At 39.2% G+C, this 26,546-nt stretch overlaps 2 protein-coding genes across 2 annotated transcripts in view; one reads left to right on the forward strand and one right to left on the reverse strand.

The window, feature by feature from the left end:
- LOC139081875 (ribosomal large subunit pseudouridine synthase B-like) overlaps positions 1-26,546 on the forward strand; it is a 74,524-nt gene that overhangs the window by 37,876 nt on the left and 10,102 nt on the right. The gene's annotated exons all lie outside the window — the stretch shown is intronic.
- Positions 6,005-26,546, reverse strand: part of ENPEP (glutamyl aminopeptidase) — a 74,584-nt gene continuing 54,042 nt past the window's right edge. The window contains exons 12-20 of the mRNA XM_008516585.2: positions 26,368-26,504; positions 26,191-26,246; positions 18,823-18,973; positions 17,745-17,818; positions 17,534-17,638; positions 17,275-17,445; positions 15,277-15,417; positions 7,853-7,931; positions 6,005-6,816 (exon numbers count right to left, since the gene is read on the reverse strand). Coding sequence (XP_008514807.1) covers positions 6,664-6,816; positions 7,853-7,931; positions 15,277-15,417; positions 17,275-17,445; positions 17,534-17,638; positions 17,745-17,818; positions 18,823-18,973; positions 26,191-26,246; positions 26,368-26,504 — 1,067 coding nt within the window. The 3' untranslated portion in view covers positions 6,005-6,663. The remainder of the gene's footprint in view (positions 6,817-7,852; positions 7,932-15,276; positions 15,418-17,274; positions 17,446-17,533; positions 17,639-17,744; positions 17,819-18,822; positions 18,974-26,190; positions 26,247-26,367; positions 26,505-26,546) is intronic.

Consider the following 26,546-nt stretch of genomic DNA (forward strand, 5'->3'; position numbering starts at 1 on the left):
CCAGCTTCATCTTTGAATGAAAACATAAGGATCTTTTGGAATTAACAATGGAAATTCTTGAAATTGGAAGAAGAAACAGTTTTGAGGAGACAAACTTCTGCACCTTGGCAGAAGGAAAATTGTCACTGTCCATTCAGAGGACATGAGTCTTCCTCATGAGCCAGTACTGCCCTGTGAGTTCGCTGAGTGTGGCTCCAAAGGCGGAAGGCAGCTTTTTTTAATAATAGCTTTATTGAGATATAATTCATATGCCACAAAATTCACTCTTTTAAGGTATTACAATTTAGCTGGTTTCAGAATATTCACGGAGCTGTGCAACCATCATGATGACCTAATATTGGAACATTTTCATCACCTCAAAGGAAAAGCATTAGCTGTCACTTCCCATATCCTCTTCCCGAGCCTCTGGCAACCACTTACCTACTTTCTGTCTCTATAGATTTGCCTATTCAGGACATTTCATATAACTAATTATACAATGTGTGGCCTTTTGTGACCAGCTTCTTTAACTTAGCATAATGTTTTCAAGGTTTGTCCATGTTAAAGTAGTATCATTACTTCATTCCTTTTTATGGTCGAATAGTATTCCATTGTATGGGTACACCACCTTTTGCTTATCCATTCATGAGGTGATGGACATTTGGGTTATTTCCACTACTTGGTTATTATGAATAATGATTCTATGAACATACACGAATGAGTTTTTGTGTGGACATATATTTTCAGTTCTCTTGGATATATTCTTAGGAGTGGAATTACTGGATCATTTGGTAACTTGATGTTTAACATCTGAGGAGCAAGGGAAATGAAGTTTGATGGTTTATCAGTGGTGCATTCCAATGTGCCTACTTATCCCAACACAAAAGGGAAACACACTACTCCAGCTCCTTTTCCTTTGCCACAGGGAATAATGTGTTCCAAATACTGCCTATCATAATTTCTCTCATATCCTAAAAATTGTCAGAGCCAGAGTGCACTCTCTGAGGGTCAATCCAGTCCATGAGTCCGTTCTAAGCAAAGGACCCAGCCTGCAGCTTTTTATCTGCTAAGGACAATGAGCGGGAAAGGAGCAGTGGGTAAAATGAAAATATAAACCAAAACAAAATCTGTAGTTCCATTTTGTATCATTCAGCGGTCAGTTCAGGAAATTCTCTAGATATTCGAAGCAGAAAAGGATTTAATTCAGGGAATTAGGCACTTACACATCATTAAAAGGGCTGGAGAAATAGAAGTGAGAGGGTCAGTGCTAGCTTTCCGGTTTCAAGGTTGTATATCACTGCCTTTCTGAACCAGAGCTCAGAAATTGCTGTCATCCAGAAGTCAGGAAACTTCTAATGTCACCTCAGAGCTTCCCTGCCCCACAGAGATGGTAAATACACAAAGACATGGAACTCCGAGGCTGCCAGCTCACGTCTGCCCCAGAAACTGCTTTCCCCAGCATTGTCCTGGAAAGGAAGAGTTCTCTTATAATCTTTCTCTCTTTTCCTTCCAAATCTCATACAAGTGCATATGATTGCTAGAACCTAAATCATGTGGAAACCTGGGAAGTGCAGTTGTTAGCATCCCAGCCTGGCCATACAGGACAACAGGGACATGAGAGGTGATAGAAATGGTGGCTCAGTAACAGTAGACAATATCTAGCACCTCGTTAAATTAGATGATCTAAAGTACTGTGAGGTCATAAACATTTTATTTGTGTATGTAACGCATATGAATATTTAAGAGATTTATAGTAGAACATCCAGTCAAAGTGCTGTCAATTGCTGAAGTTAGTCAATGCCTCCTCACATGCTCCTTGCCCCTTTGTCTCATCCTACTGCATTACCTCTCTGACTCAATTTTTCCTCAAATTCTTTTCTTAATCCACTCCTGAATCTAGGACAACTAGTACCTAAAACAAGGCCTGTCATATAACAGATGTTTTGTAAATATTAGTTATTTGAATGAATGAATGAAGCAAGGAAAGAAGGAAGGATGGAAGACCTTATCCAGTATTCTCCTTATTATCATTCCTTTCCCAAGCTTCTTTTCACTCTCAATGTTTCTTCAGTTTCTATAACCTCAGGCAGGATTGCTTTAAGTCAGCAGCATCCTCCTCAATTATCAGTAGGGTGGCTGAAGAATGCCTATAGCATCTATTCACAAGTTTAAGTGATTCTCAGGTTAGGCAGTGATTCTGAACTGGGGCGATTTGGCCTCCCAGAGGACATTTAGCAATGTCTGGAGACCATTTTTGGTCAGGGAAGGTGCTACTGGCAACTAGAGGATAGAGGCCAGGGATGCTGCTCAAGATTCTAGCATGTGCAGAGTCGCCCTCCACAACCAAGTATTAACAGGCCCCCGAAGCCAACAGTGCTGAGGTTGAGAAACCCTGGGGTAGAGTATAGAAGAAGAGAGAAAAAGGGAAAGAAATTGAATGCAAAAGGAGGGAAGGAGTAAAGATGAGGCCAAGCAGAGGCTGGCAAACTTTTTCTGTAAAGGACCCAGATGGTAATAATTTTAGGCTTTGTGGGCTATAAGATCTCTCTTGCAAACACTCAGTACTGCTCTTGTAGCAGAAGAGCAGCCATAATCAATACTCAAATGAATGTGTGCGGCTGTGTTCCAATAAAACTTTATTTAAGGACATTGACATTTCAATTTCATATAATTTTCACATGCCATAAACTATTATTCTTCTTTTGATTTTTTCAACCATTTAAAAATGTAAAAACTATTTTTAGCTTGCCAGTCTTACAAAAATAGGCAGGCAGAAAAGTTTTTTAACCCTTGATAGAAGGAGGAGGAGGAGAAAGAACTAGAAATAAATAACTATAGTAGAGCTCCATGTTAGCTTAGTGCTTATGTTAGGTTAGGCTAGATGATGCTGAGGAAGCAGACAACCTCAAAATATCAGTGATCTACAATCACAAAGAGTATCTCTCACTCACAATGTAGGTACACTATGTGCTGGCTAAGTTCTGTTCCGTATTGTTTTCATTCTGGAATTCAGGCTAATAGAGCAGCCTCTATCTGGAAAAGTGCTGGATCCAGTGACAGAAGAAAAATGGAGAGCATGGCAAACCACGTGCTGGCTCTGGACATTTCCGCCTGAAATCAACCTACCTCACTTTCACTCATATTTCACTAGGCAAAGCAAGTCATATACCCATGCTAGACTTCAATGGGGTGAAATAATGGAATTCTCCCCCAGGGAGGGGCAGTGACTATTTCTGAACAATAACGTAATCTGACATTGCTCATCCTTAGTGCCTTCTGTTGCTTAGGTTTAGTCACTCCTGAATCTGTTTCTTATATTCTCCAAACTAGTATCTTAAGTGGGGATTGGGAGATATCATTATAGTAACAATAACAGCAGCTAATGTTATTAATTTTTATTTCCCATACATGCATTTTTGCATTTAATCCTTACAAGAACACATCGAGGTAATAATTATTTTTTATTATTATTATTTTTGCTATGGAAGATTTGCCCTGAGCTAACATTCCCTGATGTAGGTCCACACCTGGGAACCGAACCCAGGCACTTGAAGCAGAGCCTGCCAAACTTAACCACTAGGTCACTGGGGCTGGCCTGAGCTAGTAATTATTTTTTATCTCCACTTTATAGATGAGGAAACTGAACAATAGAGAGATTAAGGGCACTCAACTATCAAGCTGTTGAAATTCAAACCCAGGTCACTTGCATTTTAAAGCATGTGTTTCTACTCTAACATAGTGGTTACCAACATAAATTCTGGTGATAAACTGCCAGGGTTCAAGTCCTGGCTGGTGCTGGATAAACTATTATGGCCTTGGGCAAGTTCTGTAACTTCTCTGTCTCAGTTTCTCCATCTGTAAACTAGGGATAACAACAACAACTACTTTATGGGGCTTTTGTAGAGTTTAAATATAGAAATTAACATATGCAAGGTGCTGCTGTTTAAAACAGTGCTTGTTAAAAAAAAAAAGTTTGCCATTATTATTCTTATTCTTAGGCAACGTTTTAGAAAGTTCCATGGGTAATTCTACTCTCCATCCTTCTGTACCCTCCTTATTCCCGAGCCCCTTTGAGAATTACTGTTCCAGATTTTTGCTCCCACCTTGCATTTATCTGTTTTGGGGCTAACTTCACGAACATGGAGGGTAAAGGGCAGGAATACCACTATTTTAACCCAGCTCTGTCTCGCTGCTTCTCAGACCACCCTCTGCCATCAGTTTTACGTTCATGGTTTATTGTTTAAACTCCTAGTTTAGATTGATGTGGGTGCATAGCAATGATCTGGAATCCAGGATGCCTAGAGGGAAGCAGTGATGCCGGCCCTGCTTCGTCCTACATGACCTTGCTGATCACTTCTTCCAGCTAATTCTTTATAGTTGATGCTTTTTCTGTGGTTTAATTTTGGAAACAACATACTGTTTTTTTTCCCCTGTGAAAATTGTGACAAAACCAAACAAGCACAGTAGTAAACTCTTCTTGGTATAGACCTATATATTGGCCATCAGCCTTTTAAAAGTCAGATACTGTTGGAGAAGGGCCTGATGGGCTAGTGGAGCTAAATGACAAAGCGTGCACAGCTCCTTTTCATGTGGGGTAAAGAGAACTAAGCAATTCATTCTCAGTTTTAGTGCTTAAAATGGAATGAAACAGAAAGACATGGAATGAAACAGAATGACTTGTAGGCATGTTGAATCTGTTTTGTTTACCATCCCCCTCAAACATATTTTTCTTTTAAAAACTTACTTATTACAGAAAGCAGAAGGATAAACCATCTCACTTCCTTATCTGTCCACTTGAAACAATACAGAGACTTCAAGGACTGTTTTTCTTTTTGTTTTTTTTTTTTTTTTGCGGAAGACTAGCCCTGAGCTCACATCCATGCCCATCTTCCTCCACTTTATATGTGGGATGCCTGCCACAGCATGGCTTGCCAAGCAGTGCCATGTCCACACCCAGGATCCGAACCAGGGAATCCCAGGCCGCCGAAGTGGAACATGCGCACTTAACCGCTGCGCCACCAGGCCAGCCCATAAACGGCTGGCTTTGATTGTGGTCAGCTTGAAGTTAGGGTGGTAATCCCCGTGAGGATGGTGGGTTTTTCCTAGTGATTTATGGTGTTACTATGCTTTTTCTTCTGAAGAAATTTAGAATAATATTTTTCAAGTTTTGGTCTGGAAATTTTTTCTTTTTTATTACTATTTTTTTCCCAGCTTCTATTTGAATGTGCCAGTTCCGCTGTGTGGATTGAGAAGCGCTAATTGAGAGACAGCAATAGGAGAGCGTATAAGGTTTGACAGTACTTGCTTAGGGCACATTATTGTGTAAATAAAGTCAAAGCTAAGATTTCAGTTGTTCCCAAGTGCTTCCATTATCAGCACACTGATTTCAAATTATCTTATTCTTCTGAAGTTTCCAAATATAGATTTTCTAGATAATCTAGCGGATTGGAATAGAGTAATTTACCATTTTTTAGGCCTATTGGACTTATATTGTGGATCTGCTAGGCATCAAGAGCCATATTCAACATCTTCTTGCCACCAGCTTCGACGAAATTGACGTCTTTAATCAAGTCGCGAATATAAATTTGATCAGTGCTACTTTATACGGATTGGGATCTAAGGGTTTATACGTAAAAGTTCTCTATAAGAAGACAGATCATCAGATATGCAGAGTCATGCTGGAGACATCCATGGGTTTCCTCATTTCACACTTAGATTGCTAGGTGAGGTCAAAGCTAAATTCTAATTCCATTTAGTTTTATGGAATAATCAGCCTTCTCTCTTTCCAGACCAGTTTCCAATTATTTAGCCTTTTTTCTTTAAAATCCACGGAGCGGAGTTAAGCACTATCTTGCCTCTAATTTCATAGCATATTTGAAGGAGCTTTGTAAGGAATGGAACCAGATGAGAGAGTAGCAAGCATGAAGAAGGCTGGGTTCCTGAATGATACCTGCATCATGCTCGGTCATCTGGGGAACACTGCAGTCATTGGTATTCAAGAGTAAAGTGACACTGGGAAACAATATATTTTTTTCAAGTAATCATTCAATTTTATTTTTAAAAGGAGAGGAGAGTTCTCTTGTTGATTTTATAAGAGCAAAGGCAACAGTCAGCCATTTCTTTGGCTAATTCATGCTATCCTTGAGTAAAATTTAAGTCCGGGTTGCTTTGGTAGGATTTAAAGGAGTAAGACATATGTGAATAAAATGATATTAAATCTGTGTAATTCTAAATAATAAAATAAAGATTAAGATGGTAAGATTGGTCCCTCAAGTACTGGTATTTAAACTTTAAAAATCAGTCAGGAGAGAAGATTAAGTCCCGTTTCTTTGGTACTAAAAATGTACAGCTAAGACCAAATTGTTCTATTTTCACAGATTTAAGACACAAAGTATGACATTTAAAGACATTAAAATGGCTATTAACTTCTCTTCAGTTTGTAAAGAATCTTCTATGAAGTACACTTAGAAGAAATCCCTGAGTACATTAACTACTCTATGAGTATCTTCCTTCATAAACAAAGAGGAATTGTTTGAAAGCTTTGCAAGACACATGAGTAAACACAATGCTTAGCAACAGCAGTATCTATGCATAACGCTTCCTCCATAGCTGGTAAATTAGGCCACCAACTGCTTAATAGGAGAACAATAGATTCACAAAATTAAAATACGATGTTTGAACACATTAACCATTCCTAGATAAATCAAGAAACCATTGTTTTATGGCATCTCTATTTTGTTTTAGCCACTCGATGTTGTTTCTGACTGTTTCCAACACTTGCTCCCTCGGTTGTTCTCCTGCTCCAGCTTCTGGATATTTTTTGAAAAAGCTCTCCATCTATAAAAGAGAAGGAAATAAGAAAGTCATTTTAAGCCCAATAATTCTTCAAGAATTTCATTTTCAAACTGAATTTGTTTTCTTCTTCCCTGGACATTCAGTGTCACTGCGCGACACTGAGATACATCTCTCGGGGCATCATTTCGTTTCAGCCCGTCCCTCAGATTGGCGATGATGACCCAGGACTTTTGGATGCCCGGAGCATGTCAAGCCTTGAGGCTCTGACATACTGGGGAAGGAGGGCCACAAACTAGCAGCTGGCATGTCCATATCTGCTTCTGCTCATTTCTCTATTTTCTGTGCATTCCCCAAGCTGTTCCTGGAAAAATCTGGTCTGTGGAATGATGGCTTTGCTTAGCCTTTAACTCCAGGAGTCTGGAGTATTTTAATATACTTTCAGTTCACTTATTATGGACTCATAAAAAGTCTCTGTTACAATTGGTTCTAGACTACCCTTTCCCTCCGAAGCCCTCCACCAAACTCAACCATTGTATCATCTGCTATTTACAAAAATAAGAATTAGTTTGTTTCTTAAGACACAGAAGAATGTTAACATTCCAACATCTAATACAGATACATTGAAAATTCATACAATCTCTATGTGTCTACATTAATGGACATTTTTCCTCCCTGGCAATTGAGATCTTTGAAACCTGAAAGATTTGGGTTTAGTTTTGAAACTCCAAGACTATGAATTCTGAAAGGAATCAAATCTCAACCAGCTTATTCCAGAGTTACATTTACCAGGAGAGAGGAGACACTGCGCTGGTAAATGGGGTGGACGCGTGGCACCTTCCAAGCTGCCCAAGGCCTTCCTTTTCTCAGATTTGAAACTTTGTTTCTTGGTTATTTTTATTTTTTTTTTCAGTTTATAAAAAAGTAGGTGCATATTTAATTAGATATAAGAATTATTTTTTATCCTTGTCTTCTGTGAGCTGAATAGAGAAAATGCCATTTCTACTTTTTTTAAAAAGAAGTTTAACTCTGTTTCTTCCTAGACAAATAGACAAACAAATAGAGAAATTTATCTTCATACCTGCCAGAGCTGTAGCTCCGTGTTGAATGGCTCTGCTATCGTGACGATTCTGCCAAGGTATCTGTCATTGATCGTGTATCTGAAGAGAAGTTGAGGGTAGTATAAGTACCCAGAACTTTACATCTTTTCTCTAGATGCATACATTTTATTTTGTGGGTTTTTTTAAAAAGTAATTTTCAAAGTAAGCAAATAAACACATTTAATTTGAACTAATTCTATCCAGGAGACATTCTTAGTAAATTCTGCACTTCTTCTTGTAAGTTTCACACCCCTTTCCCAGCTGTGGCAGATGCTTGTTGTATTCCCCAAATCTGTCCTCCTTTCTTCCCACACACAGGAGAACCCAGCTAGAGTCCCTCACAGCTGGGTGCAGACGGGGACCCAGTTCCTACGGATGGAACAGGAGCAGAAGTGCTAGGTTCAACTTCTGGCTCCTTCTGTGAATACAGGGAAACTGCTTGCGTAGACTTCCTGTTTTTGTCTCCCTTCCTCCAAATTTCAACCACACAGACGGGATAAGGTCCTAGGCCTCATGGAGCAGAACACCCTCATAAGCTGGAATGCTCCTTTGAGGAGCCTAACCTGAGTGAGAAATTATACTTATGTCCGTTACGTGGCTGCTTTTCTGTGTTTCTGTTACAGCAGAGCGGCTGCATCCCCTCTGTCTTAACTAATACTCTATGCATCTTCCTGCAGGGACAGAAATGTGCATATAGGCTATTTTTTCTGCTTTCAAAAAGCTTTATTAGCTACTTGCATATTTGGGTTATGGTATATATCAGCCTGGCTAAGCAAAGGCACTTGAAGCCAAGTGCAAAGTGGATTTTAGAGATGCTGTTCTATTCCTGTCCCTTTTGCATCTTATCTCTTAAAGAGCAAGAATCAGAAATTTCCTTACAGACCAAAGGATTGTGATACAGGTAAAAAGCTCATCACAACTAATCATAGTGAAAGAAAACAAACATAAAAAAATTAGGTATAATATGATCTGTTGGAATGTTGGGGAGGAATAAAAGAAAATATGTTGCTACATAAAGAAGTAATAAACGAGCAGGAGGAGAAACTTGACATTTAAAAATTATCACACAACACAAGCAGAAGCCACAAGGATAAAAAGTGATAGTTTGTTGCATACATATTTTTAAAAGTTTTAGACTAAAAAAAGAACTGCCATAAAATTAAAAGTCAAAATGTATTATTTAGTTGTAATAAAGAGCAAATATTTTCACTATAGAAAGAAGCCTGATGAATTGGTAAGATGGAGAAATATGCCAACATGAAATTAACAAAGGAATGAATCAGGAGTTACAGAAGAAATAGAAAGAAAATGTACCAATGGGAAAAAGTTGCAATGTTCTAATAATTAACCATGATCTTCAGTGTGCTAGGTCCAGTGCTCACTATTTCACAGATTACGTTGACTATTCCATGTCCTTTCATCCCTCATGTCTTCAGTCCTTATCCAAAATGTAAGCCTCTGAGGCATCTACTCTCAATTCTCTCCCGGTAATGTGTATACTTCCTTGCCTCTGACTCAGCCTCCTAGATTTCTCCAATTCTCGAACCCGTCCACCTAGCTCTCTGGAACTATCCCTTTATAGGGAATATTACTTCTCATTTGGAAAATTTTTATTTTCCCACATCCTTTGTAACACCAGGTCAGAAGTGGAGTGAGGGTGCTCATGCCCCCCATGGCTGCTTCCAGGCCTTTCTTCCTCCACTCTCTGAAAACCTCTGTTCCTTCCGGTTATTCTCCCTGTTCTCATTTATGATACACTTTGGCGCCTGACTCCTAGTGTTCCTCTCTACTCCAGCTGTGATTTCAAGGGCCACATGGATGACCCATAGAACATCGTAGCTCCTGTAGTTTCTCGACCTCCTCATGTCCAATGACATTTTCTCCATTCTACCTCTGCCGCTAATTCCTGTGGGCATACCTTGTGACCATCCACAAGTACTGTGCCTCTAAAACTATTAATTTATGCCCCCTCCATGACATAACTTACCTTTCAGTTTCCACTATGACCATTCTTTGACTTTATCTGGATTTCTGGCCCATTGATCATCCCCACCCCTACTTTCTCCTGGACCATCAGGTTTCCCTTTTCTTTCACTTATTTCCTTATATAGTTTAGATCCCATGGTCTACCATTTTCAATCACATTTGCAAGCCCTAAACTTCCTTATTTTTAATAATTTGTGTCTGGCATAACTCCGTGACTCTTGGATGAAATTACCTGCCCATTTTCTCTGTGTTTGTACCAAGTGGCCAAGGTCTGTCAGGGGAGGTCACCCAACTTTCCCCGTATTCTTTCACTATAAATTCATGGATATCAATCTTAAGTGGGCCCTCCACGCTGACAATCCTCCACATTCCCCTGACCAACTCGTTCTCTTCCTCTTTGAATTGCCTTTTTCAAGTGTTTTCACTCTCTTACCATCTCCAAACACTCTCCCCCTCTTCCCTTCCTCTCCACAAATATGACCTTGCCTCGAATTCACAGAGAAAATACACAGTAGCTCCAACACCTTTTAGCTTACAAACACACAAATATACTTATTTTCCTCCTATTACCTGCGCTTTGGTTTCTATTTCTCTTCACTTTACTAAAAACTTTACTTAAAAAAAAATCTTTTTTTCTGTCTCACATTAAACTTCTCATTCTTCACTGAATCTTTCTCATTAACTTTTAAATATGCTAAAGATATTTAAAATATCTTGCATATAAAAAAAGAAAGAAATCCTCGCCTTGATCTGACATTTTCCCTCCTAATATCCTTTCTCCCACTTCCCCATTCATAGCCAAACTTTTCAAGAGATTTCTCTACATTTCTTGTCTCCATCTCCTCATGACTGACTCATCTATTGATTTGCTTCAATTTGGGTTCTGCCCCCATCACTCTAGTGGAAAACTTTCTAGTAGTTACCAGTAACTTTTATGTCAATAAATCTAATGGGCATTTTTTTAGTCTTTGATTTACTCAAAGCTTAAGTAGCATTTGACAAGGGACTATAACCTCCTTGAAAGAATTTCCATTTTAACATCTCAAAAGAGACTCAGAGGCATCATATATACCAAACTGAACTCACTGTTCTCCTTCTGCAAACTTTATCTTTTCTAGGGATCCAGGCATTATTCTTGTCACCTCACTTTCGTCTCCCATTTCTAATCTACCACCAAGTTCTAATTGTTGTTCTTATCTCTTCATCTTTACTGTCACATCCATAGTCCAATCCACCACTCTCATTTGCTGGGACTACGGCAATAGCTCTCTAACTGCTTTTCTCAAATTCTCTCTGACCCCCATCTAGGTCTATGCTTTACCTTACCACCAGAGCTTTCTTTTCCAAGTAAAATTGATCCTTTCACTTTCTTACTTAAAACCCTTTAGTGACTTATCATTGCTCATAGAACAAAAGCCCAAATCTTAAGTGAACCTGCAAAGCTAGATCCTTATCTTTCTGCTTTTCTGATCGTAGGCATTCAGCCAGGAATGCTTCACTTCTTGTTCACGTAGTTGATGCCTACCCCTCCTTCAGAACTCAGCCATTGCTTCCTTAGGGGAAGCCTTTACTCCCAACTTCTCTTGACTTGGTCAGTGCCCCCGTGACCCTCTTTCATCGTGCTCTGAACCTCTTCTATTAGTGGTTATTACAGTTGTACGTGTACATGTACATGTGTGATTCTTTACTTAATATTGGTCTCCATCACTAGACTTCTAAGCTCCATGAGGACAGAGAACCAGATCTGTTTCTCCTTATTGTTGTATCTTAATGCCAAGCATAGTGCCTACCACACAGTAGATGCACCACAGTATTTATTGGATGAAAGACTTATAATTTAAAATGAGACAGTAGTTTTCATCTATTGCATTGACAAGGATCTTAAAAATGGCAACACTAAGTATGGGCAAGGGTTGGAAAAATAGACAAAGTTATTAGTGAAATTTTTTCTGGAGGGCATTTCTGCAACATTCACCAGAAATCCTAAAAGTGAACACATCCTTTAACACAGCAGTATTACTCCTAGTATTATTTGTATCCTATGGAAATGTCAAGGACATTCAAAAAGAACAAAGAGATCCAGTTTCAAAGATGTTCGTCACTACATTATTTTTATAGTGGAAAGTTCAGAACAATTCTATTATCCAACAGATGGAGATTGGCTAAATAAGATGCACCTGTATGCTGAAACATGAATGAGCATGAAAAATAACATTGAAGAAGTACACTGAACGTCATGAAAAGACATCCTCAACACAAGGCGATGTGAAAAAAATCAGGTTATAAAACAAAATGTATAACAAGGTCCCATTTCTATAAATAAATACATAAACAGAAAAATGACTCGGGGAAAAACAGTAATGTGACAACAGGAGTTATTTCTAGGTTGTGGGATTATGAGTCATTTCTTATCTTTATTTTTGCTTATCTGTATTTTGTGCAAAACAGTACATACCCATTTTATAAGGAGAAAATGGGAATTTAAAAAAGGAAATCACACTAAGTTGCTATAATGATATTCTATAGAGTCAAAGAAAGTTTGCTAATTACAGGCAAGAAAACAATGTTTCTCAGTGACCTTCTAGAATTTCTACAATATTCCTCTTCCGTTTTGTTCTTAGTGACTAAAAATTGAAAGATATATTTGGGAACTAGCAATGAATAGATTGAATAGAGACTGCAATACCCATATAAATACTAGAAAAATGTAAGAACAAAATATGTTCATCCCAAGAACCAATATTATATCAAGTGCAGCATTTAAGAGGAAATATGATGTATATTTATCTTACTGATTACTTTTAAAATGAAAATAAGGGCTTAATTATATGAAATATTTTGAAAAATAATTATATGAATCATTTTCTTGGACTTAATAGTTTCATAAGAATTATTACGTTATCCAAAAGAAATTATTTTGATGCACACAAACTTTTAATGAAGTGCTTATTAAATTATTTTGTTTATGAAGTAGTGTTTAAATGGTCTCAGTCATGTCCCATTGACTTAATTTTTCATCCGTAGTCATAAATTAAAATCTAACTTTATCACCCCACACTACTGACTTATTGAGTACACTCAGTGTAACAGTTTCATCGAAGGGTTTAGTGGAATAAACAAAAAAGCAAAGAATAATTTCTGAAGCATGTTTGGAACTTTGTGGTTAAGTCTCAAACTGGAAAGAACATTAGTGGTGTAGCCATGAGTTGTCATAAAAATCACATGACAACACCTTTGTAAAAAAGCAGCTTAAGTATTTTAGGATGACAATAAATTATTCAGAAATGGAGGCAGTAAAACCGCTCATTCGGAAATCTGGAACACATTCAAGGGTTTGGAAATATTCGGATAAAGCTTGGCTCATTTCTGTTTAATTTGTCTTATACAGTTTTAATGGGTAAATTCTATTTATTTAAACTAATCATAGTTAATATTGGGTGTTTTTTTGGTGTGCCTGACATGTGGTTATTATGCAATTTTATGTTTGAGGCTATTTGAAATAATACCTCATGAGAAATAGATCATTAGACTATGAAGAAATATTAAAAGACTTGGACAAGGGTTTTGGAACTACCACTGGAAATAGTTTATCAATTTATTTTTCTTGAAAAAAATTCAGTATTAGATCTAACAGATTTATTTTAAGGCCTGATGTTTATGACTTTTATGCCAAGATAACATCTGTTTTTTTCTACTTCTTAATTTTTTTTTTTTTTGAGGAAGATTGGCCCTGAGCTAACATCTGTGCCCATCTTCCTCTATTTTATAAGTGGGGCACCTGCCACAGCATGACTTGATGAGTGGTGCATTGGTCCATGTCTGGGATCCAAACCAGTGAACCCCAGGCGGCCAAAGTGGAGTGCGTGAACCTAACCACTATACCACCGGGCCAGCCCTTTACTTCTTAATTTTTTAAGACATATGACAATGAACTAATTTTTACAAATGAAAAGTGCATTTCAAGAGCCATTCAAATAGGCCTTGAGAAATACTCTATTTAATAAACAATAAGGTAATAGCCATTTTATTATACAAAATGAACATTATTTACTTATCTTCTCACAATAATTCAGAAGTAAGCACTATTCATCTCCATAGGTTTCTTGCAGCAAATACCAAAAAAATGTTTTATAGTCTTTTCAAGTAAAACAAAATATGCATAAAGGTCATTAGGCATATATCTTTCATAAGGGAAGGTATTATCTTGAATAATGTGAATCGTTTCTGCTGGGCAACAATAGGTTCTCAATAGGTAGATTTATTAATTCTAAACTAAGCATTTCATTGAAACAATTATACACACACGAACAAAACATCACACACACACACACATGTGAGTGCCTATCAATCTTCATAAAGATGGATGAACAGTTACACTGAATTGTTGCAAGAATAGGAAAGGCAAACATTTATTACAAATAGGCAAAAACAATGTAGGGTGTCTTGGTTGAGAGCTAGAGATATATCTGGATCTCAAAAGGATGAGAAATGTGAATGAACGGAATGGCACTCTGGTGAATTGTAGGGCAGGAAAGAGAACAGAAAGCAGTTATCATTGCAGTGAGTATTTCTGATAAGGCAGGCCATCGTTGTCAACTGGGCGGTGCTGATGGGGAGACGAGCGCTTAGGAGGGGATGACAGAGGCTATTTCCTGGTGTGGGGATTACAGATGGTAAAGACGTTTTGATCAATATTTACACATTTACTTGGGACATATAATCTATGTTCTATTTTATACTCTTTCAAAGAAATATCTTTTTAATGGAAACAAGCATTACATTTAGAAGATCAGGACCAAGAATAGCAATATTTCTTCTAAATGGGGTTGAAGAGATAAGAAATTTGGGGAACTCTCTTTCATGGATTTGCTCTTCTCTTGGCCTTGCCATTTTCAATTTTAAAACTGCTATTGCCTGGGAAATAGTTTTCTTTTACGAACTTTTCAAAATACCTAAAGTTTAATTATCTGATCAGAAGAGACAAAAGTTCTCATCCATATAAGCTCAGTAAGATAACAGGGCTCTAATTTGAGCCCAGGTCCAGGAATTCTCATTTAGTTTTCATTAAACATTAATTGAGAACTAAATATGTGCCTGGGCTTAGGGTAGGTACTAGCACAACAGGCAGAATTGTATTAACTTGTTTTAACCAAATTAAAAATAATGCGATTTAGGCGTCTCTGCAGATCTCAGAATTCTATACATCACTTGGAAACGACACTTTCCAGAACAGGAATTACACCAAAAATTAACTAGCATATTGCTTCCCAAGAAGGAAAATACCATAATACTTTACCTCTGATAATAGCCATTTCAGATACTGTATACGTGTCAGAGAAAGCAAAGCAAAGAGAAAAAGAAAGAACTTGTAGATGGTATCAAACAAAGAGAACAACAAACCATTATCTGATCAGCCCACCTGTTGACCAGATAGTCCCAGTTGAGCTGTATCCAGTTCCAGGCCATGCTCTTCCCATAGCTGTTATATGAGATATATCGGATGACTGTGAACACATCCTGAGTTTTAATAACGCTTGAGTCCTTGAGCAAATCCAAATACCTAAGAGAAGTCAAACAGAAAGACAATTCAAAATGAACTTTCAGTGTTCACCCTTAGCTAAATTCCAGTAGTAATTTTCATTCCAGTAATTCAATTCTTGAGGCACCAGCTGACAAAGTTAATTAAATATGATAAATGATAAGACACAATTTAAAATTTCCTAAAATATTTAACCGTTGGTAGAGAACAACCTATGATTCTGAGGACTAATGAAATGTAAACTACAGGAACATTTAAAAATGGAAATATTTTGGAAGTACTAAAAACAATAAAAACAATTTTAACTTTGAAAATATTCATTGCATTTATCAAATAGAAGCATTTTACCCACTTACCTGTTACCCCACTGCGCTAAAGGAGCCAGTAAATTAAGGGAAAGTATGTATATTCTTACTTTCTATAGGATAACAGTTGTCTTATTTGCTCTTCCCTAGATTGTAAGAAACAATCTTCTAATGTAAGATTAGATTAGTTGTCTATAATTATACTACAATGCAAATAAGTCCAAGATAAATTAAGTGACCAAGTCAATAGATTTTTATTAAATTTATGCCACGGCTGTACCTAGAGTGAATATCTTGACATGCTCTAGACCATTGAACTTCCAGACTGCACTGGAGTGGTGGGCCCCTGAATTTTTGCGCAATTTATCTTTTACTCTCTAGTTCACAAGAGTATTAGCAAGGCATCTAAGTACTTGCTAATTTTCTCATTGGATACAATCAGCACAGTGCTGTCAAAGTAATGGATCGATGTGATGTTTTGTGGAATGTCAAGATGATCAAGTTCTTGATAGACTGTCTTAGGGCAGCAAGCAGGAAAACTGACATACAGCCCTGAGGCAAGATGATGAAGGTGTATTGTTGGCCCTGCCAGGTAAAATCAAACTGCTTCTGGTAATCCTTCCAAATTGGTTATTGCATTGTGAGTTACTATTTACTTTCTGCCCCTCCCACAAACCTATAAGTTTCCCAAGGAGAGATGTCACGTCTTATTCATCTTTATTGCCACAAACTATATAGAAAGGACATCATAAGTGTTGGTTAAATGTAAATAGCTCGGAAACCATAACTAAGCAAAAAATGAATTAAGGCAGAAGCTAGATGATTTGGGGCATAGGCATGGAGTGGGAGAAGATTCACAGATGGGCTTCAAGCAGTCTTTGCACCTTCTGAGTGGAATGTAAATACATTTTCTCTGTGTGTTTGCATATTGTGGCAGACACTCCTCCATGGACAGGGACCAGTTTTGTTCTGGGTTTGAGTCAGGGTTTCCTTGATCCTAGGGAAAGTAGACTCCTACCCCAGCCTCCGAATCATGACTGGTCCAAATCACCAAAGGAATTCAAGTTCATCCCAGTCAGCAAATGATCAAGTGGTAGATCGGAGTATGACCCAGAATGATCAAGTGTGACCCAGGTCTGGATTATGAGGGGAAGTGGAGATAGTTGACTCTTAGCATAAAAGACAGAGCCTTACGAAGAGGAGCTCTTTTGCTCCTGTCCTTCCTCCATTGAACATCTTTATGTGAAGACAAAATGTCTTCAGCTCTGGAAATTGTGAGACATCCACCATGTTGAGGATGGCAGAACAGAAAGAGAAAGAGCCTAGGTCCTCGACGAAAATGTTGAACTCGTGCACACCACTGAAAACTGCCTCCCTCCAGAATTTTTTCACATGAGGTTACGTTTCTTTATTGTTTAAGCCACTCTTACATGGACATTTTGTTTCTTACAGGGAAAATAATTTTTAATAGATTTTCTTGGAAATATGTCATAGTTTAATTAGCATCTTACAGAGACTGAAACATAAATCATCAAATACCTTTCATATAAGTAGGAAGAAAGCTCCAATTTACCTTGACAAAAGAGTAACATTCCTCACTGATGCTAACCCATATAGCAGTTTTTCTTTTTCTTGAGCTAGTGAAGTTTCCTGGTATTGATCAAGAGTATAGTTCCACGAAGTCTCATTGCCAGAGGTCTGCATTCCGTACCGATATACCAGAAGCCTGAGATTTACAGGAAGCCTAGAAGAAGAAACAGTGTTTCAGAGATTTTAATTTCTCTTTTCTCAGTTTAAATTCTCCTAGGACTGAAAACAGGGTGAAGAGTTACCTTGCAGTCCCGCTCAGCCACTCCTGAAATAACTGGGAAGCATTGCCCAAGGCTTCTCTATCTTGCATCCTGCACGCGAGCCCTAGCACAGAGGCACGGAGCAACCTGAGAAAACAGACACACACAAAGCTGGGACCTGGAGCACTTTTCAACACATCTTAAAACACACAGATATTAAAGGAATATTAGTTTTAAAAAGGTAGGAAATAACTTTGTGACGTGGTCTCCAGTGTCAGTCCATCCCAGAGAATCGGCAAGGGGCTTCACTTGACCTTGGAAGTAGTCCTGAAATAAAAGCACCGTATACAATGAGTGATATTTACTATTTATCAACCACCTCCCATTTATTATAATCTACAGCCCCTGTTGCAATCTTTTTTCCTATTAGTTCAGAGAGTCTGGAGCCTGTGCTTAGGAAAGTGATGTGTTCAGTTCTTATCACATTGCAATTTTGCTTTAGTCCTGAAAATAAGGACATACTGGATCATTCTCTAATGTCTTATAAAACTTTGGGTGAGCCTCTTTTAACCTCCACTTCTGACTTAACATCTGTAATAAATAGAGTAACATCTGACATACTGCACTAAGAAGATTGCTCAGATTTGATGAAATAATACTAACGATAACTAATACTTGTATATTGCCTGAGGATTTACAAAGGATGTTTATATTAAATGATCCTCATGTCTCATTACCACAGACAGCCAAGTGCTGACGTTCCTACTGTACAAAGGAAATTAAGACTCACAAATATTAAATCATTTGTCTAAGTTCTTTGACTTAGTAAGTGGAAGAGATAGAGATTTGAATCCAGAATTTGTTTAAAATTACAAGTGACCTGCAAAGTGCTATAGAAATCACAAAATAAAGTATTTAGAATGACTATCTTATAATAAAATCTCAACATGGAAATAACAGCAGAAAGAACAAGGAAATACATTTTGGTAAGAAGAAACTTGTGTTAACATAGGCAAATTCATTAAAAATAGGATTTGTTAGTACCTATAGTTTAAAATGCTGTCTATTTGTAATAAATATTAATTATCATATTCTAACACTAAATTTACCTTTAAGTGGTATACTGAACCAGAAATACTGATACATTTGAAGTTGAAAAAAAAATAGATAGCATTCCTTTGCTTTGACTAGTCAAGTCATTGTGCTTTGTTTCGATTTCTCTTGGCAGGCACAGATGCTTTTGCATCTCCCAGGAACTCCTTCTCTCAGAAATCTTCCTAATCTGCTAATGGCTGAACATTTGCTTTCAGAGGACATAGCATCAACATCACCTCAATCAAAGGGTATACTTCGTTATCATCTTCAAACATGCTGATGATATAGGTTATAGCTGAAATGACTCTCTGCCATGGTAAATAGTCCTGTTCCATTTTGAGATATCTGGTCAAGTTCAGAGCCACTTTATAGTCTAGAAGTTGAGCTCTAAAAAAGAAAAAAACACCCACAGTTGATTAAAAACCATAGACTAGTTTCCATTTGACTGAAAGCACTAATATGGAGATCATAGAATTCGATGTTAATGAGAATCCTTCTATTAAACAATTAAGAAAATGCATTTACTGTTGAGGGCCAATCAAAGTAATTTGTTCACAACGATGTGATTCCATCCATTCAATAGTAAAGGGGAAGACAGAACATTAAGATGTACATTTGAAAAATCGCTGTGGCAAAATTGCAGATAAAACAAAAGCCATTTAGCTACATGTTAAATATTGATTAATAAAAACTTTTAAATTTTAGGTTCACAAGCTGATTATAACATAAAAGTGCACCATTATAAGTATATCTTATTGAAATTATTTATATTTGATATGAAGAGGAAAGGTGCACAACAGTACTCATGACTCACGAATGCTTAAAACATCTCATTGAACTTATATTTCCCATTAAAACATTTCCTTATTTGTACATTTCCCAACAATATTAATAAATAAAAATGGCTTTTGTTCCTTCAGAAAATTTGAAGTTGCTATTGACATTTCAAAGTTTAAAGAACACAATTCTTCCCCCTTAGGAGGGATTCCAGAACTTTTTGAAATAATATTTCAGAAATCTGTTATGCTTCAAATTTTAGCCTAGATTTTGGAAAGAATCTTAGACAGGAATCCTGTCTTTCCACATTACATTTTAAAAGTTTAAATTAGAAAATAAATTTTAAATTATTGGATTAGTAATACTGATGCATTGAGTGCTATTATGTTTGAGGTCACTTTGTGAGTGAAGAATAGTTTAATTACATCTTGACTTCTCCCCTAAGAGTTTGACTAGAGGGTGACTAGTGTTGGAGAGATAGATAAGAATAAAACCCTTTGGCATCATATGATTTGCACTAATGAGATACGGTGCAGAGTTTGTTTTCAGTTCAAAGAGCTGATTTCTCCTATTTTCTCAGTTCCTGATCGCATTTAGAAGGATTTATATTTTGGAGCATTCAGTCTCCCTTAATAAGAGTATAAATAATATTGAGAAATGGAGTGTTTTGTTGAGAATGTTTGTTTGCTAAGTAAAAATTGCAGAATTTTGTGTTGACGTCTGAAACTAGAGAATTTTCTCATTTTAATGATTCTCCGTTTTCCCAGGTGGATAAAGCAACAACTCTGTCCAGTCCGTATTTTCTTAGAATGCGCATGAAGAATAGTTGTTGCTCTGAGGATCAAGTTAACAAAGAGGCTAATGAAAATTCGGGAAGAATGACAGATAATTTAGTCAGCAACCAAGTGGGCTGCACATTTTTGGTAGGTGAGAACACTAGAAGGAGTGGGTCTTAGTTAGAAGTGCCAGAAGAACTGGCCAATTGGGTAGCATAAGTAGAAATACGGAGTGAATCGAGGATTCAATGGTTAGAGGCCTTGATGAAATACTACTATATATTCAAATGTTGAAAACTCAATATCATGTCCTAGTGCCTTGTTTTTCCAACACGGTTGATAGCTATGCAGTAGTTCTATTTTGCTACCACTTATTTTCTTTAAGTCTGAGTAATATGGTCAGAACACAGGACCAGGAGTGAATTTTTGCTGGTAATATTATAGGAATCATATTTTGAGAATTAAGCAGATGTACTTTTCAATTGCCACAAATCATGTTAGTCTGAACCTCCCACCCACTGAACCAGTGGTAGGTATCATTCAGAACCATGATTCTCAAATTTGAGCATATATTAGCAACACCTGGACAGCTTGTTAAATCACACACTCTGGGACCCCACTCCTAGAGTTTCTGATTCAGCAGGTCTAGAGTAGGACCTAAGAATTTGCATTTCTCACAAGTTCCGAGGCACCATTGATACTGCTGGGACCATATGTGAAGAACTGGTTTTTAGAACAAAGACATCAAGGATGCCCTTCCCAGATCTCCTTACAAGTGCTGTGTTGACTCCTAGCTGCCACCTTCTTCAGAGAGCAGCCCTTGGTCAAACACATTCAACTTGCCTAAGAGGTTATGCAACCCCTCCCCCGGCCATTAATTGTCTGATTCAAGAATGCAACAGACCAGCCTGCTTCCCTCAAGTTGGACCCACTCTGTGATACAATTCGTGGCTTCCCAGTGGAATCTGGCAAAGCTAGACTCCAGCCGAGACTATGTGGTTGCTCAGCCTTTTCCCCAGGCCCATCCTGCTTCTCACACCCTCTATTTCAAGAGAGTACTCTCTCAAAAACCACAGTACAAGAAGCCCCATTTCAGACTCTGCTTCTAGGAAACCCAACCCAAGACAGCATTCTTACTCAACTGAGTCTCAAACTCCATTTGTTAAGTCCATAGACAAAAAGCAGTTCTGAAAGCCAGACGCGGTTGAGGATTTTCCTCACTCAAAAATCTTCCATTTATATAATAAGAGCCAAGCCCAAGGGACTTAAATTATAGAATTTTCTTATAATCAATCGTGTAGAGAGGATGGAGGCTACAACGTCAAGAAAGTTGCCACCAAACTCGAGGGAGAAGAAGAGGACAGAGGTCCTATGAGGGAATTCTTGCTCTCCTGTCTTGGCTAAGGCACCAGGAGGTCGGGGAATCTTGTAACAAAAGGTTTGTTTCTGCATCTGGGTGTGATCTGGAAAGACTACATTGTCCTTCTTAGAGAGCGATGCACAGCGTCTCATCAAACTTGGGTCTTGAGGGGGACAGTAGGACATCCGAGAGAGGTGCTAGGTGGATGGAACTGACCCCGTGTGCTCGCATTCTTCAGCAAAGCCTTTAGATGGTACGAAGAGTTCTGGAAAGTTCCCATGTGTTTGGTCTCTCAATGTTAACTTGCCAATTAAATTCCGAATTCTGGCTTATGACAGTCTCTTTGCTCAACTAGAGCCCTTTTGGCGTCTCTCTCCCTTCCCCTACTTCTCCCTTCTTTTACGGGGCAGTCCGCGAGAGGGTGGGAAAAGTTCCTTATCCAGTCCTGTGTTGTGTTCTGGTCACCTCTGCAAACCCCTATACAGTGGTAGACCTGGTGTACCCAGAGGTCTGTAGTTGTGACGGGGCTGAGGTTCACTTGGTGGCCTTTATTTGCTAGCCTGGTCCTCACCTTGGATATCATTGGAGCCAATGCTCCTTGAAGCCAGCCCTGGTGCTCTGGTGGTTAATATCGGCACTGTCCCTGCCACAGCCAGGGTTTGGACACGGCCACTTGCTTGCCCAAAAATTGGCCATGAAAACCCTACGAATAGCAGTGGAACATTGTCTGATACAGCACCGGAAGGTGAGAGGATGGAGCAAAAAGACAGGGCAGCTTAGGTGCCATTCTTCCCTCCCCCAGGGACTCCTGCCCCCACCCTGGGCCTGCTGGGCTGCACATTCTGCTTTCCCTTATGCTATTCCCCACCCCTCTTCTGGCTTTAGCACACAGTGGGCTGCAGAGCTCAATATAAGCTATTGAAAAGGAAAAAACCTGCCATAACAGGTAGACAAAAAAGGATTCTTTCTGTCTCAGTTTTGGTGAGACCCCCATACCAGGCCCCTTGGCCTCCACTCTAAAGTAAGATGCAGGCCCACCAAATTGGGGCCAACATGGTCAGGAACGGGTTTTGGTGAGCCTTAGCTGATAACACACCTCCAGCCTATGGCAGGGGTTGCAGATGCTGAGGGGAGAGAGACGGTTCAGAGAGGGTTTTCGGAGAGCACTGTGAATGCTCTCCCCTCACAGGGGACGGCAGGGCTGCAGAGGCTTTTCCCCTCACATTAAGACTAGGAAAAGGGGCTTTAATGGGATCACCTGAAGAGATCTACCTGTGTATCCTGGAGTTTGGGGGCATACTGGCCTGGTGTCTGATACCCCGAGAAATCTAAAGAATGAGAGACCATGGTTGGTGAGTGCTCTGGCCTCAGAGTGAAGAGATGGGACTGCATGGGGTGGCCCATCCCGGAGCAAAGGATACACAAATACTTCCTGTGGACCAGAAGTGGGTCAGAGGATTTCACTTGCCCACCTCAAGGGAGCTGCAAGAGAAAGACTCTCGGCAATGGGATGGACATGGGTGTCAAAAATCCCATGGAAACACCACACAGGGAAGAGTCAGTGTTAGACATCTACGAAGTTCGGAGAGGACTGGAAGTGGACAGCACATCAGGCTCTTTCTTCCCCTCACCTCCTCTCCTGCCTGCTCTCCTTGCCTTCACGCTGGAGGAACCAGAGACATGGGAGCTCCCCGCAGGGAAGTGGAGAGGAAACAGCACCTGTTCCCTCTGCAGGCAGCCGGCCTGAAGCCGCCTGAGTAGGGGCCGGGAGAAACTTCCAATGAGGGTGGAAACCTGGATGGTTTTACTGGGCTGGGCATGTAATGGACCTGAGACCACTTGGGAGACTCAAGTGCCTGGGTGAATTTTTACTCCTTGTCTGAGGTATTCACTCCAGTATTTTCTCCTTATCTGGGTATTCCCTCTGGCGCAGTAAGAGTACTAAGTCTTCATATCTGGGTCAGGGGAGTCGAGAATACAGTTATTTTTAGATGTGCCCTTTTAGTCCTTCTAATTAGACATAATAGAGACATTTCTTTCTGAACACCTGAGTGGAACTGTGTGAATTCTAATCCTACTACAAGCACCCATTTCAAGACACATTACTCCCTTTTTCCCCGTAAGGTTTCAGAGTGGTCAGGACCTGGCTCTGACCTGCACGCTGCAGTCCGGTCCCCTAGGGTCCCGTTTTCCTCCTGCTGCAGACGGGAATTGGGTGATAACTCAACGCTCAGGGGATAGCTCTGGTATTTTCCAGATCTGCTGTACTGTGATTGTACATGTCCTTTTGGTTTTCACATTTGTTTCGCTTTCTTCCTTTCCACAGCTCTTCATAATTTCATAGGGCTGTGGCCAAGGAGCTCAGCAAATGCGAGAAGGTCTTTCGATTGTGTGAGTTATCTGCTTTTACACAGTCCCTCAGAGAGAGCTGTTCAGGAGATTCTTGCTTCTTAAAGCAAAAAGAACCGTCTGCATTGTATTGTGATGGTGATTAAACCATAAAGATATTACAGTTCTGTGTAATTTCTAACAGCCAAGATGCTAAGCTTTGGGAAAGGTCATGATGCATTCACAGGAGGGTCTTCCCCCCCAAAATTCTAAATGGTTGTACTATGTTTTAAAATATTGATCATCTTCTTTCACCACTTAATTTCCCAGGTCTACACACTGCCTGGTACAGAGTAGGTGCTCAATAAATATTTATTAAATGAGTGACTGACAGACTGTAATACAATGAAAATGGTTAGTCTGTTACATATCCAGGAGATTAAACTTGAGGATTCGCTAAAGGGAATCATACTGTCTATGACCTACAAAGGGGACCTAGATGACAAATTCAGAAGAGCTTTTCTTAACGCTCCTTTGTTGCTACTAATCAATGGTGGATGCATTTTGATGAAGTAATACAATTTGTTGAGTGCTCGCTACAGGCTAGACAATGTTTTGGGTGCTATATGTGCGTTATCTCCTTTATTGCACAAGAGTCTTACAAGGTCACCTCTGTTCTACTAATAAGGAAATTGAGCCAGAGAGAGGTTAAGAAGCTTACACAAGGTTATACAGAACCAAGACTTTAATCTGGTTTGAGAGCCTGTTTTTGTTTTGTTTTTGTTTTTTTGTGAGGAAGATTGGCCCCGAGCTAACATCTGTTGTCAATCTTCCCCCATTTTGCTTGAGGAAGATTGTCGCTGAGCTAGCATCTGTGCCCATCTTCCTCTATTTTATGTGTGGGATGCTGCCACAGCATGGCTTATGACCAGTATTTGGTCCCACTCAGGATCTGAACCTGTGAACCCCAGGCCACGGAAGTGGAGAGTGCAAACTTAACCACTATGCCACCACGCTGGACCCAAGGTTTTTTATAGGGTTTTTAACCCTATAAATACCCATTAAAAAATGTCAAGAAGGTTTTCTGACTTCCAGTACACTCTCTAGGAAGTCTGTGTGCAATAGATCTCCCACGCCTTTAGGGCTGATACACTGTCCCTCCAGCCAGGTAGTCAGCTCCTATTCAATGAGCACCTGCCATGGCCAGGCACAGCCCGGAACTGGGGATACAACGATTAGGCATGAGCTGCATGCCGACCTGCATGAAACTTACAGTTGGGTGCGTGAGGTGGTCAGTTAGTAAGTAATGACAACATAATACTGCGAGGAAATACAGAAGCGCATAGAGGCGCACCCAACTCAGACAAAGGGGCCACTGGAGGCATCCTGAGAAAGCAGCACCTCATTCTCTGTGCACTGCTTGTACCTAGGATGAGGGACTACAAAGCCAGCGAGACAAGTCAGCCCCCAGTCCTACCAAGGGGCCAGATCCAACAAACACCTATTGAATCAGCGATGTTAGGCTACCTGAAAACAACGCCTCAGTGGTACTGTGGCTCCTCCTCCATGCCCCCAATCTACGTTGATCGTTTCTTCTAAGTGTACGTTACCTTCAGGCCATGAGAAGAAAGAAAAGTGAAATTTCCTAAATGGTACCTTAATTCTGATCAGTTCTAGAGCACCACGTGTCATTCTTCTTACCCCAAAGACCCAAACAAGATTTGATAACTCTAGCCATAAAAATCTTACAATGGGCTTGGGCTCACAGAACTGAGTTAATGAAACACATTGTTTTTCTTTTTATTAAATCAGATGATGAAGGTGTACTTTTGGGCATTTGCAAATGTCACTGCTAATCAGCCCAAGGCCTCTGATACCTACAAACACTACTCAAAGTCAATAGGGTAGGTGAGTTTTTGTACGTTAAGGGCTAATATCAGTGTTTTGGTTTTGAGGCTCATATGAACTTTAAAAAAAGAGTTATGGAGGGGGCCAGCCCCATGGCCGAGTGGTTAAGTTCACTCACTCCGCTTTGGTGGCCCAGGGTTTCGCCAGGTCGGATCCTGGACGCAGACATGGCACCGCTCATCAGGCCATGCTGAGGTGGCATCCCACATGCCGCAACTAGAAGGACCCACAACTAAAGTATACAACTATGTACTGGGGGGCTTTGGGGAGAAGGAAAAATAAAAAAGAAATAAAATCTTTAAAAAGAGAGTTAAGGAAAACAATAATGTTATAAATAGAAGCTTTGAATATTTTAAACCAAAATTAATTAACAAATTTTGTGGTAATTCATTCAAAAAAGATTTATGACAAAATCCACTGTATTTTAAATGATCTAGTCTCATTCTGAAACCCACCTTGCCAAAGCAAAAGCATCATCAATAAAACTTGCACGATCAGCAGAAGAAAAGCCCTGGGAAGAGGAAGAAAAAGGTATGAAATGTGATTCTTAAAGCATGTTGAAAAAATTAATATCATTAAGATGCTGTTCTTAGAACAAAAATAAAACAATTCACAACCATTGCCTCTCTTACCTCGTGGTTGAGGGAAAGATTGGTAGCTATCCAGTCCCAAGTTGGTACTTCATAATTTACACGATAAAACCCAATATGATCTGGGTTTATTTTGAGAAAGCCATTTCCACTAGGATTAGAAGAATCCAAAGTGATTCCTGTGGTAGTAAATAGACACTAATGAGAAACATGTTTGCATA

Source organism: Equus przewalskii, chromosome 2 (assembly GCF_037783145.1).
Source record: "Equus przewalskii isolate Varuska chromosome 2, EquPr2, whole genome shotgun sequence".
Lineage (NCBI taxonomy): Eukaryota > Metazoa > Chordata > Mammalia > Perissodactyla > Equidae > Equus > Equus przewalskii.